The sequence below is a fragment of the Labrus bergylta genome, chromosome 4 (genome assembly GCF_963930695.1).
Source record: "Labrus bergylta chromosome 4, fLabBer1.1, whole genome shotgun sequence".
NCBI classification, from domain to species: domain Eukaryota; kingdom Metazoa; phylum Chordata; class Actinopteri; order Labriformes; family Labridae; genus Labrus; species Labrus bergylta.
This window is the reverse complement of record NC_089198.1, coordinates 27,250,207-27,262,936: the sequence shown is the minus strand read 5'-3', so window position 1 is coordinate 27,262,936 and position 12,730 is coordinate 27,250,207. Positions and strand designations below refer to the sequence as shown.

General features: G+C 37.5%; 3 protein-coding genes across 5 annotated transcripts; 1 reads left to right on the top strand and 2 right to left on the bottom strand.

Annotated features, from left to right (window-relative positions):
- Window positions 1-198: 198 nt before the first annotated feature.
- Window positions 199-1,823, bottom strand: LOC109981466 (transmembrane protein 14C). Of its 2 annotated transcripts, XM_020630269.3 has the most exons (5): window positions 1,588-1,823; window positions 1,350-1,456; window positions 697-798; window positions 494-581; window positions 199-347 (listed from the first exon to the last, which is right to left on the bottom strand). In XM_020630269.3, exons 2-5 carry the CDS (start codon window positions 1,423-1,425, stop codon window positions 293-295), a joined length of 321 nt encoding a protein of 106 aa, XP_020485925.1. In that variant the 5' UTR covers window positions 1,426-1,456; window positions 1,588-1,823; the 3' UTR covers window positions 199-292. The 2 variants fall into 2 exon arrangements, with proteins under 2 accessions (XP_020485925.1, XP_065810342.1); XM_065954270.1 differs by having other exon boundaries at window positions 1,350-1,823.
- A 137-nt stretch (window positions 1,824-1,960) lies between these two features.
- On the bottom strand, window positions 1,961-5,123 carry pak1ip1 (PAK1 interacting protein 1). Of its 2 annotated transcripts, XM_020629942.3 has the most exons (11): window positions 5,057-5,121; window positions 4,804-4,912; window positions 4,294-4,456; window positions 4,094-4,214; window positions 3,896-3,970; window positions 3,746-3,798; window positions 3,490-3,635; window positions 3,219-3,316; window positions 2,872-2,971; window positions 2,455-2,584; window positions 1,961-2,258 (listed from the first exon to the last, which is right to left on the bottom strand). In XM_020629942.3, the coding sequence occupies exons 2-11, from the start codon at window positions 4,879-4,881 to the stop codon at window positions 2,149-2,151; spliced, it is 1,074 nt and encodes a 357-aa protein (XP_020485598.2). In that variant the 5' UTR covers window positions 4,882-4,912; window positions 5,057-5,121; the 3' UTR covers window positions 1,961-2,148. The 2 variants fall into 2 exon arrangements, with proteins under 2 accessions (XP_020485598.2, XP_020485589.2); XM_020629933.3 differs by having other exon boundaries at window positions 4,804-5,123.
- Window positions 5,124-6,861: 1,738 nt separating this feature from the next.
- LOC109977165 (uridylate-specific endoribonuclease C) lies at window positions 6,862-12,413 on the top strand. The gene is made up of 7 exons (XM_020627008.3): window positions 6,862-7,002; window positions 8,905-9,004; window positions 9,455-9,566; window positions 9,645-9,766; window positions 10,366-10,478; window positions 11,556-11,709; window positions 11,889-12,413. The coding sequence occupies exons 1-7, from the start codon at window positions 6,992-6,994 to the stop codon at window positions 12,147-12,149; spliced, it is 873 nt and encodes a 290-aa protein (XP_020482664.1). The 5' UTR covers window positions 6,862-6,991; the 3' UTR covers window positions 12,150-12,413.
- The last annotated feature ends 317 nt before the right edge of the window (window positions 12,414-12,730 follow it).

The window sequence follows — 12,730 nt, the reverse complement described above, 5'->3', positions numbered from 1 at the left end:
TTTGTATTTTCAATCAACTGATACAAAGTAACAAACTAAAACCAACTTACTGTAAAAAAACGTATTTTAAATACTTTTTAAAATATTTTTCTTTGTTTTTTTCTTTAAAACTTTTGTGTTTCAGATATTTTTCAAATACCTGTTATTTTATATTACAAATTTTAAACAGATCAAAACTAATCAAAAATCACAAAGAGCTCATGTTTAGATGTACAGAATATGAGAGTACAAATAGTTTTTTATGTAAAAAAAATAAATGCATGGATACAGAAGATGTTCATATTACATATGTTTAAGATTGATGTGGTCTCTTTAGCATCAAGATGATCCTTAACAGCATCAGTCCACTGAAAACAAAAAGACAACATTTATTTTAGGATACAGTTAAAAAGTCCCCAAAAGTACATGTGTTTACTTTTGTTTGTCTCAGTTTTTGAAAGCAGAGTTCAGTGTGATCCAGAAAGCTGAGAATGAAACACACTTGTTGTATTACCTTGCCAAAGTCATAAAACCAGCAGGCATGAACTTCCCAGAGTTTAAAAACCGTAGTCCCATCACCACAGCCAGAGTTCCCGAGGTGCCTGCATTTTCAAAGTTGAGAAAAACATTCATCGCAAGAACACATTGCCAAGTGTTGTGTTCACAAACACATCGCATTGTGATACGTTTGTGAAGCAACATACTAAGGTCACTCACCTATTGAAAGCCAGACATTCCTGGGATTTTGAGATATTAGATAAGCACCTACAGCAGCCAGCAGGCCAAACAGGAATCCTGCAGCCAGAGAGGTGACACTGCCTGTGGAAGAAATGTGATAAAGGGGTTACATTTAATGAGCAACATATGCTCTTCCTTTATTGATTTTTTCCCTTAGAAAATAATGAACAATGACTACTCTCAAATGCTGCAGGCATCATGTCTCTTAGCTGCAAAATCTGGAGTATAAATAATACAGTTGCACTTGTTTTTTTATCCTTCAAGGACTTAAACAATGCATATTTAAAAATATATATTATTTATCAACTTCCGAACAAACAAGTGTGGTATAAGTAAGAGTATACTAAGTATACTTACTCAAGCACTTGTTTTTCTTTTAGCATTTCCTTGTGACATGTAATGAACTATACTTTGATGAAGTATATGGAAGATTCTCCCACCTCTTTAGGAGTTTTTTTGTTGTTGTTTAAAGTCACAACAAAGGTGTAACCTACATAATGAAACATCATAACATAATAATGACTGGACTACACCATGCCACCATCATCCAGCCATGTCAACACTAAGTTAAAACTCCTCAAACAATTCAAGGAAAGAGCAGCGAGGTAACATCTGCTGTTGTCTTCTCTGACCTGCTTTCATGTAACCAATGATTCCTCCTGTTGACACCAGTGCAGCATAAATGAAGCCAATCCAATCCACAGCCATGTCCACACACCAGAAACTTCCTGATAGATGCCTTTATGAGAATTTTGCGATTTAACTCAACTTGTCTCAAACGAAGACAGCGGCAAAGCACTGCGAATTGAGTTACGATGAAAATATAACACAATTATAGGAGGAAATTAACAAAAACTAAGTATGCTTTACCTAAACTTATCAACAAATTTCAGCTACCACCAGTTTGGACACTTAACATCTGAACGCTGCCTTTATGGTTTTGCTTCCGGGGTCATGTAGCTCGGTTAATGGTTAAATAAAAATTGTTTTTTTTGTAGTAAAAGCTAAAACTTTTTTTTTTTTTAAACAATGGCTAATAAAAATGTGACCTACTGACTCATGACGATCTTGCCATAAAGTTAGCAAATATACAGTATACTTTCAAAAAATACAGCCAGCAACTGTGCTTTATCACCTCCCCGTGGTGACCAAGAGTAAAAGCATGTTTAAACAACATGACACAAGAAGCATTGAAGTTGTATTGAATACTAACATAAAGAATAAAAAGAATGCACAGTCCATAGATAAGAAAACATGTTTTATTGTTGCCTCTCATTTTCTCTCCTCAGCATCAACAACAAATATATACATAATATTGCCAATTCAAAGCTGTACTTTATCACCTCACTGTGGCAAAGATACATGTGACAAACAGGTCAAGACGTAAAACAGTCCATGAATAATCATAAAGCCTATTTATTATTTGAAATCTTATTTTCCACTATCTTTTTTCTTCTTTTTCGGTTTGCTCTCATCTTCTAATATGACTTCTTCTGTTGCAATACGGACTCTCTTCATCTTTGCCAGCTCCTGAGCGAGTTCTGTGGACAGAGAAACAACAACTGCATTGACACAGATAGTAAAAAGCAAAGCATGTATATATGTATTTGACTCTAATGAGACTAGCTGCACCTCCTACAGAGTATCCCTATCAGCATATGCACTGCCAGCACCAGTATATCTTATATTTACAACATGATGAACATTATGTAAAGTCAGCGTTTTCAGGACAACTACCTTTGGATGATGTTGCCCCAGCTGCTGGTTCCTCTGTGGTCTGCTGCACTGATGAAGGCTTCCACACAGCGAGGCACGTCAGTCTGGCTGTTGTGTTCACTTCCCCCAAGAGAGTGGGAGACTCCAGCTCCTGTTGAGGGACATTGTTACATCAACAGCAGCTCTGCATGTCTTAACAGTATCATCTTGCTTAGCTTTGTTTTAAAGTGAAAATCACTTGTTAATGTAACTTTATTTTTGTAACAGAAGACTTCATATTTGAATATTTTACTTTTTGTTTCATTCACAAGTTTTCTTTACGGTACTATCACTAAGAAAACAAAAAATACACTATTGCTGAAGATGCAAACTTTGAGGAAATGGTTTTAAGTTACAGGTAAATTGACACTTAAATGTAAATCAAAACCAGAGTCATGCCTCTTTGAGATAGAGTTTCCACATTTTGATGAATCCATCGTTTGAAGCTGTCACCACCACACAGTAGTCCTCCATCATGAAACTGTCCACAGATTTGACTCTGGAATCACAAAGGGATTTAGGTTTTAATCACCTTTTTTGTCTGAAAATTAAAACTTTGACAGAATTTTTAAACAAATTGAAATATATAAATATGTTTCACAGCATTACATTCAAGGAAAAGATAAAGAAAGATTGGCAGAGAAATGCAGCTCCAAATACATGTTGATAACATCTGCACACAGAACACTTTAAGACACACATGGTGCTGGATCAGTGAAGAAAAAAAAAAAACTCTTTTGATGTACCTGGTTTCATGAGCCTTAAACTCACACACCCATTTCTCTTTTCCCGTGTCACACAATCTCACAATTTCATCGTCTCCTGCTACGACCAGGATGGAGTTCTGAAAAACATGTTACAACATCTATTTAAAGTATAAGTTTGTTATACTTGTGCAGCTCATTACTGTCATGTCTTAATGAAAAGCAGACACCTATCATTTCATTAAATCATCTCTAACTCACACATAAATATGATGATAATTGAAACGTTATCATTCATAGTGAAAGAACTCACATTTAAGAACTTAATGGATGAGATCCTCTTTGGGTTTTTGATTGTTCCCGTCACCGAGGCGGTCTGCAGGTCATAGATGTCCATTTGATCATTTACAACAACCACATATTTATCCCCATCTGGAGACCATCTGACAATGTGTGCATCTGTAAAATGTACAAAGAAGACAAACACCCAGTCATTGTCAATACACTGAATGTATATTGCTCCACACAACAGTCCACTTATCAACTTCACAAACCAGGAGTGGTCTTACTTTGTTTTATGTTTTTGATAAATGCTGATCTTCCATCAATTAGATTCCATGTTCTAAAAAGATAAAAAAATAAATAAAAGATAGAACAGTTGTTTAATGTTTTTCTTAAATGAATTATGATAGACTTTCACTTGGAGTGGTAAAATGTACCTGAGTGTCTTATCTGTCCCAACTGTGAGTGCAAGTTTCCCAGAAGGATGGACAGATAGTGAATTGACGTGGCCTCTGAGGGACAACAAGTTGAACAAGAAATTATTGTGAATCATCTCATCCGAAAAAAATAAATAAATACAAAAAAAAACCCCACAGATCCGACCATCTCAGCAAATCTACTTGGTATATGCTTACTTGTGAGCCTTGATGGATTTCAGACACTCCCATTTCTTCGTGCTCCACACACAGACGAGTCCATCCTCTCCTCCGCTCAGCAAATGCGACGTCCCGTAAAACTCCAGGCAGGTGACGGTACCTGTGTGACAAACAGTTGAAAAAGTCTTGTGTCTGCAACATGATGGCGTCCAAACAGAAGATCTGCTGAAGACACTCACCGTCATGTTGCAGCAAAGCTCCGTGTTCAACTCTCTTTTTCATGTCGTAAAGCTGTATGGTCTCATCTTTGCTTCCCGTGACTACAAACCTCTCACTTGCTGCAACAGCTGATATGGACGCTGTGTGGGCGTGGTGTGTGAAATCTGCCGCTGCTGTCCACTCCTGCATAAACAAAAACAAAAACAAAAACAAGAAAATAATCTGAAATTTAAGAAGTTATTGAAATTAAATATCTGAGGGTAAATGGTTCCAGAGAAAAATCACAACAGGCTAATACAACAAAGAAATTATATTCTTTGCCATGAAAGTGTATATAGATGTGTATAGATGTGTATAAAGATATATATTATCACACAATAACTTTAGGTACTGGTTATTATTGACCTGTAGAGCCACCAATCAATCCCAGTGACCTCTCAGGAGTTTGTAATGACCAATACAAGAGATAAAAAAAAAACACACATCGGTTTCACGTATGCACATATTCAGAATAAGCTACAAATACTTACTTTCTCATCTGTGTTCACTCGGTAACCAACTGTGACCTGCTCGTAGCTCCCAGCTATCAGCTCCAGTACGGCTGCCATGCTTGAAGCTACGTGGGGCTAAGCTAGCAAGCTAGTTAAGATTTCGTAAAAACTTTTGTCTTCAAATGTGACAGTTATTGTTCGCGACAGCTACTACAACGCCAACAAAAGACAGACAAAATACATACAGAGAAACCCAACAAAGCACAGCTCGTTTAGTCTGTTCTGGAAATACCTTTTAACTATTTTTTCTTTGGCAACCCCACTTGCAACTTCAAAACAACGTGGGGACACACTGCGCCTGCGCGAAATGTCCACTTCCTTACATTTTGCTGATAGTGATTTCAAAATAAAGCCAGTGCTAACTAACTGCATCTGATAAATCAAATGAGTTAAGCAGATGTAAAGATGGTGGAAAACTGTACAGATCTTCTTCTCTTTCTTACCAGAGTGCAGCACTTGATGAAATATATTCATATATCAAACTGTATTGTGGGCTCATATTTTTTTTGTATGGGTGGGATATGTATGTATATATTCAGTTTCATTCAATTCAATTTATTCTGTATAGCGTCAACTCATAACAAGTGTTATCTCAAGACACTTTACAAAAAGCAGGTAAAATACCTTACTCTTTGTCTGTTAACATTACAAAAGAGCAGGTAAAAAGATCTTACTTATTGTTATGTTACAAAAGAGCAGGTAAAAAGATCTTACTCATTGTTATGTTACAAAAGAGCAGGTAAAAAGATCTTACTCATTGTTATGTTACAAAAAACAGGTAAAAGACCTTACTTATTGCTATATTACAAAGACCCGGCCTATCCATCATGAGCACTTTTAGCAAAGCAGCAAAAGTTACAGTGGTAAGAAAGAACTGCCTTATTAAAAGGCAGAAATCTTCGGCCGGATCCCCGGCTCATGACGAAACAGCCTTCACAGGCCCAGACTGCGCCGGGGTTGGAAAGGGATAGGGGGAGAGATGGGATAAGATGCAGAAAGAGGGATAGGGAGCAAGGGGGTGGGGGGAGGCAGACCGTCGATATATGTGTTGTGTTGTGTGTTTGTATGTATATATGTGTTGTGTTGTGTGTTTGTATGTATATATGTGTTGTGTGTTTGTATGTATATATGTGTTGTGTTGTGTGTTTGTATGTATGTATGTGTTGTGTTGTGTGTTTGTATGTATGTATGTGTTGTGTTGTGTGTTTGTATGTATATATGTGTTGTGTGTTTGTATGTATATATGTGTTGTGTTGTGTGTTTGTATGTATATATGTGTTGTGTTGTGTGTTTGTATGTATATATGTGTTGTGTTGTGTGTTTGTATGTATATATGTGTTGTGTTGTGTGTTTGTATGTATGTATGTGTTGTGTTGTGTGTTTGTATGTATATATGTGTTGTGTTGTGTGTTTGTATGTATATATGTGTTGTGTTGTGTGTTTGTATGTATATATGTGTTGTGTTGTGTGTTTGTATGTATATATGTGTTGTGTTGTGTGTTTTGTATGTATGCTGGCTGCTGGAACACCTACATTTCCCTGCTGGGATGAATAAAGTATATCTTATCTTATCTTTATCTTAAATACAAATTAGGAGGTAACTTTTCACCAAAGAGAAGAAGACTACCACGGAGAAGGAGTAAGAGAATAAATGTTTTGCTCCCTACTGAAGGTGATATACAAAGAGTCAACAGAGCACCCCTGATGCTCGGACTGCATGCCCCTGTGGATCTTGTGTTTGGCTCTCCACCTGAGCAGGAGTTTGGGCAGGAACCTGGTGCTGGTGCAGGAGGTGCACCTGCACCATAGACATATTTATATCGCATCATTCGTGCTTGTCTGTTGTGACAAAGGTAAATCTGTATTTTAAATCATGCCTGGTGGGTTAATTATTAGGTTAAAAGTTTGGCTCATACATTTTGATTTGAGTTATAAAAACCTTGTGATCCTAACCCCTCACTTAAGCCAGCCCATTGTAGATTATTAATACAACCACAGTATGAGATCCTCCCTTTCAATGACGAAGAGGAGGGGTGCAGCCGATTCCCTGTATTCTGATTGGCTGTCTTTCTTTAACACGTCATGATTGATGCTTCAGATAACTGTGCACAAGCAGCGGTAGTTTTGTTAGAGGATGTGAAGAGTAAGTTTTCCACTAAACGGAACCATGTCAAGAAGGTAGGCCTAATTGTCTTGCTTAGAAATTGAGTGGAAACATGAGAAATAGTTTTCTACAAGTTTTACTTCAGTTCCTGTTAATTGCATGTTTTGAGACACCTTTGGACACTTCTGATAGGCTACGTTGTTTCCATTTAAGAAAGACATGTTTGTTGTAAACATTCGCTGCACGGTAACACCATACTTGTTTGGGTTCTTGTTTATGTAATGTGGAGCAACAGCTGTTTTCAGTGAAGATAGCAGGTTTTTACAGCTGGTCTGTACCTGTTTAGTGTCAGTGATGATGTGAGGAGGATCTGGTAGTGATTAGTGATTTTAATTATGCAATACAACAAATGGGACACAGTGAACTTGAAGCAGCCTCTCATTCTGCAGTAAAGTTATGTCCTTGTGATACTCATAACTGTACCCTAACTAAACCTAGAACAGAGAAGTGTCTGTTTTGTGTGTGCCTCTTCCTGTCATTTGCTTCTTACTCATCGTCCCCCCCCCCCACTATCTGCTGTGTGCTTTTATGACAGGAAGGGCGCAGCAGTTAGGCTATTAGAAATTTTTGTTATATTCAATGACACTTTTTGATCACAATGAAGAGAAAGAGTGATATATTGAGCAGATTTAAAGGTTCTAACTAGAAGAAAACAACCTACCATGCTCTCAGCTGTATACCTTGCAGCACATTTGTTTGGACAACAAACAAGCATTTGGAAAGTTGACCCTTTTTTTGTCCCCATGTCATCAACTCTTATTTAGAGCTATGCAGTTGACACTAAATGATGCAGGTGGGATGAAAATATAGAACCAGGATTGTCATTTCTGTTCTCCTCAATTGTGCTCTGACCAAAGATCACAGGGAAAAAAAAACCATTTCATTAGAGTTGCTGTACAGGTTCAGACAAGACTCGATAAAAAACAAACAAATTTATGAATTGAAACTTTTCTAGGTGATTTGACTTTCCCATGTCAGAAGATTGCAACACTGTCAAGTTTATGGGCTGTTTTTTCATAGTTCAGCATGAAAATCACAACTTTAGGGAAGTGCAGTCAATTAATCAAGACCAACATATGCATCCCCCCCTACATTTTTACGCAAGAATTGGACATCTTTAATTAGTAACATGTTGAAAATGCAGCTTGGAACAGGTATACCATCTGTTATGCACTGACCCCCAGGATGGTTTGGTTTTGATACACTAAAGCAACTTACAGCAAATGAATTTTATCCAAGTGAGTGGAACACATTCTCATAAAAAAGAAACCCTGTTGAGTTGGAGGTTTCCTCAATGGAACAGTTGCACATTAAGTTTGTTCAACTGATGGATTAATCTATCTGACAACAAATGCAGCTCCTCCAAACTCCAAATCCAAAGATTCATTTTGGGCCTTTTTATGAATTTGTTTGGTAGGACGTTGAATAGAGTAGGAATGACATGTCTAAAGGAAGTCTGGTCACCTGCTTGGAGGTCTATAGCCCCTGTATATGAGGTACAACTTAACCACTAGGCCAACCAGTGCCCCAATCTCTGAACCTTTTAACTCAAGAAATAGATTTATGTCACATGAGGCACGTCACAGCAACAAAGGCAAATTATTAAATTGATTTTGGATTATTCATCTGCCAGAGTCTTTGTACTCTAGTTCCTGACTTTCACACTATCATTATTTACTGGAATGTTTGAAAACAACAGAGCTCTTTGGGAATGTTACAAGAAACAGCTGTGCTTTCCCACAAACAGTCTTCTGCGCAAAGGGCCCACTGTTTCTGGATTCGCTCTCTGAAGAATAGAAACAAAAAACATATTAGAAGTCTTTTATCAGTTTTTAGAATATTTCAATGTTAGTATTTAAATGTCAGAAACAGACTCAATATGTTGAACGTGTTTCTTTACTTCTGTTATTTCACAGTCAAAAGGCAGACCGCGAGCTCACTGAGCTTCTCAACCAACTCTGGCGCCTGGACACCAACCGTTTCAAACCAGGGAGTGATTACATCATTAACCTCCAGGTGAGCAATTTTAATCTGCCACCGTTGAAATGCTCCTCTGAAATGCAGAACGGTCAGTCAGATATAAATGCAAAACATGAAGCCTCCATATCCTATAGTGTAATAATCAACTAGGTTTTGGCAACAATACATGTATTGTTATTGCTGTATGTGCAGGGTTTGAGAAAAAAAGGGAAAGGACCCAAATGCAGAAGACTGATAGAACGCTTTTTGAATGAAACTACTTTATCAAAAAATGTATATCTGTATCATACACCATCAACTACTCTGACTGCATTACACAATCTGCTTAGTTTCAGTGTGTGTTTCCTCATTTTGTGTTCCTTTATGTTACAATAATAGTGAACCACAGATGTGGAAGATCTACAATTTGTGAAAGAAATTGCCAGTAAACACTTTGTCTTTTTTGCCTAAAGTCTGTGTTGTTTTTTTTGTATCTGTTTTAACAAGGGGAGGGCGGGTTATGTGGCTCAGGGCAGCAACTATGCCAGAGACAAAGCACGGGCTCCGCTTTTCTCATACGTCAACGAAGAAAAACTCAAGAGTATCGAGACATATGCTCGTAAGTCCCGTTGCTTAACAACTCTTCTTTCCCCCATGAATACGTCCTACACACTAAACAAGAATATTTGTGCTGCAGACTTTGTCAACTTGCTGGACAACTACGAGGTATCCACAGGTGTTTCAGAGACGGTAACATCAGAGGAGCTGCAAGAGAACAGACTCTTCATTGACTCTATGATGGAGACCGAGGTCATGAAGGTGCAGTAGAGGGAGATGTGTCAAACACAAACAGATCCTACACAGCAGCTGTTTACACTCCTGCTTTCCTCCTGAGATGTTGACAGACTTTCAAGCGTTTGTGTACTGATGAGTTTAAGAAAGGTTTGAGGCTAAAGAAAAGGTCAACTCCTAGAATATCAGCCGTTATTTACTGATGCAAGGTTGCATGTTACTGTCTGTTACTGGTGATAATATCGTGTTAGGATGTTATAATAATGCAATTCAAGAGCCAGAGTGTTGACAGAGGTTGTCATAAACACTTGTAGTAATACTTTGTGTCTCCTTTGACAATAATACATTAAAACAGAAAGATAAAACTCTATCATAATGAGACTTCTACTTTACATTATCTTAACAGCTTCAGGGACACACTTGGACTAATTTCAAGTTTTTTAAAAGGCCATGTGAATTGTCACAAATTTCCAACAAGTTTTTTTTCCAAGACTGAAACTTTCACTCTCAAATGAAATATTGTTTTAGCCCAACATCTTTCTTTATGCTTTGTTCTGCTATACAATTATGTGATAACATTTTTCATTTAAAATGTTAATTTGCTATTGATTTCTTTGGATTTATAGTGTGCTCATGAGTATCTGGTCGGGAAGAGGCAGTCCCCATCAAACCCTGCTCAGTTCAAGAAACAGCTGTATAACATCTGGTTCCGCCTCTACCACAGGGACAGGAGCGGAGGGTGAGCTTCAGACTAACAGCAGAGGGGGCTACTGTAATGTTTTGAGATAAACAGCTCCCGTTTATTCATCTCCAGAGTAACCTGAGGGGAGTCTAGAGGACTGGTCTCTGGACGTCTGAATCCACCGATGTGGAGATGGGCCGATTTCCCCCATAAAGAATCTTTAAGGAATCTAAAATATATTGTAGTAAAAAAATCTCACAACCCTGTTTTGTTCAGTATAATCTGTGTTTTATGCTGCAGCTACTCTTGTCCTAATTGGACTAAGAAAAGGGAATCATATATGTATACTGTATATTTGATATAGATAGATTAACTTTTTTGATCCCAAACTGGGAAATTGTGGTGTTATCAGAGCAAATAAAACAGTATAATAATAAAGTAAGTAGGAAGTAGGGGATAATTTGTAAACTTTACATAAACAGAAGAGATTACAATATGAAAAAGACAGAGATGATCATGATGACAGTTCTCTGTTGTAAAGGGTTATGGCCTACGGTAGGAGAGATTTCCTGTATCTGTCCTTGTGACAGCGGAGTTGTATCAGTCTGTTAGAGAAGCTGCTCCACTGTTTGTCTAGTAGGTGGTGCAGAGGGTGCTCAGGATTATTCATAATGGATAACAATTTGTTAAGAGTCCTCCTCTCTGTCACCACTACAAAGTCCAGCTTGCAGCCTGTCACAGAGCAGGCCTTCTTAATGAGTTTGTCCAGTCTCTTGATGTCACCAAATGTAGATGGACAGCTGCTTCCCACGCTTATAGTTATACCTGACTTTTCTCTGCCAAGCTACCATAAAGATCTTTTTTTTTTTAACTTTCATAATATGTCTGAATAGTAGGCTTTAACTTCAATGTTGATAGGTATATGATATATTAAAAAAACACTTATTGCTACTGTAGTGTTGTGTCGCATGTCATTACTCCCTCTCTTTCTCTCTCTCCTGATTTCCTATTCTGTTAATTGTCCTATCAAAATAAAGGCTGAAGCCCAAAAACAATTCTAAAATGAAATGATGGTGTTAAGTTTGATATTAATGTTCAAGTGTTGCTTTTAACAGAGTGTTGTTGTGTTTGTAGTGAGGATTCTTGTGGGTTTGAACACGTGTTTGTGGGAGAAACCAAGTACAACCATGAGATCATGGGTCTTCACAACTGGATCCAGTTTTACCTGCAGGAAAAACACAACCATGTTGACTACAAAGGATACAAAGCAAGAGACAAAAAAGATTCGGTAAGAAAATATGGAGTCATATGCATTATGTAGATACTGAACTCCACAAATGGTCTTCCTCAACACATTTTATTTAAGTTTTACTCGATTTTGCCGTGATGAAAGTACTGTATAGTTAAGATAATTTTGGTTATCATTAAAAAGTTATTTAATAAGCATGTTTTTTCATTATTTTATAGCCTGATGAAGATGACCATGTGCTGAACCTGCAGTTCAGTTGGAAAGGTTTGGTGAAGCCGGTTGGCGGCTCCTTCATTGGTGTCAGCCCAGAGTTTGAGGTAGCCCTCTTCACCATCATCTTCCTCATGTCAACTGAGAAGATGACGTCCGTGGTGGTGAAAGTGGACGAGTACGTGCTGGAGCTGGTTGTCTATAGGCACGGGAGATCCATCGGCACATCATTCCCAAAGCTGCTCAGCAGCAACCACAGGGATTTGTAATATTACACCACAAGTCATTTACAGTTACATAAACAATTATAGTTTTACACTTTAATTTCTTTGCTATGCAGTATAAACCTTAGACTAATCCAGATAAGCCTTTGTTTGCACTAAACGTTAGGTTTAAACTGACTTTATTGGAGTTTAAGACATAACCTAATGATGTGGATTGATTTAATGGATGGTGTATAACCTGTTATTATTCATTTAACTGTCATGTTCTGTATATGTTATTGAATAAATAAATTTTTAGTTTGAAAAGAAGTCTCTGCACCTTTTTCCTCCCCTATTGGCTAAATGAGGATAGTTCACAGGATTAAGGGGATAAAACATTTAAGCGGCTTAGTTGATCTGTGTTTAATTTATATACTTCAAAATTTGGGAAATATGCCCTGGTTATAGTCTGTCAGGCTGACTGCCTCTAACCTACATTTCCACAGTAGTTTTTTCCACAGTTTTTTGCGGTGCTGACTAAATTACTACAACATGTTAAAATTGTTATTGCAAAGATTTATCTCTTGTTCCCATGCAATTGACAAACATGACCGTTTGTAAAATCCCTAACGAGAATTATAAAGCAT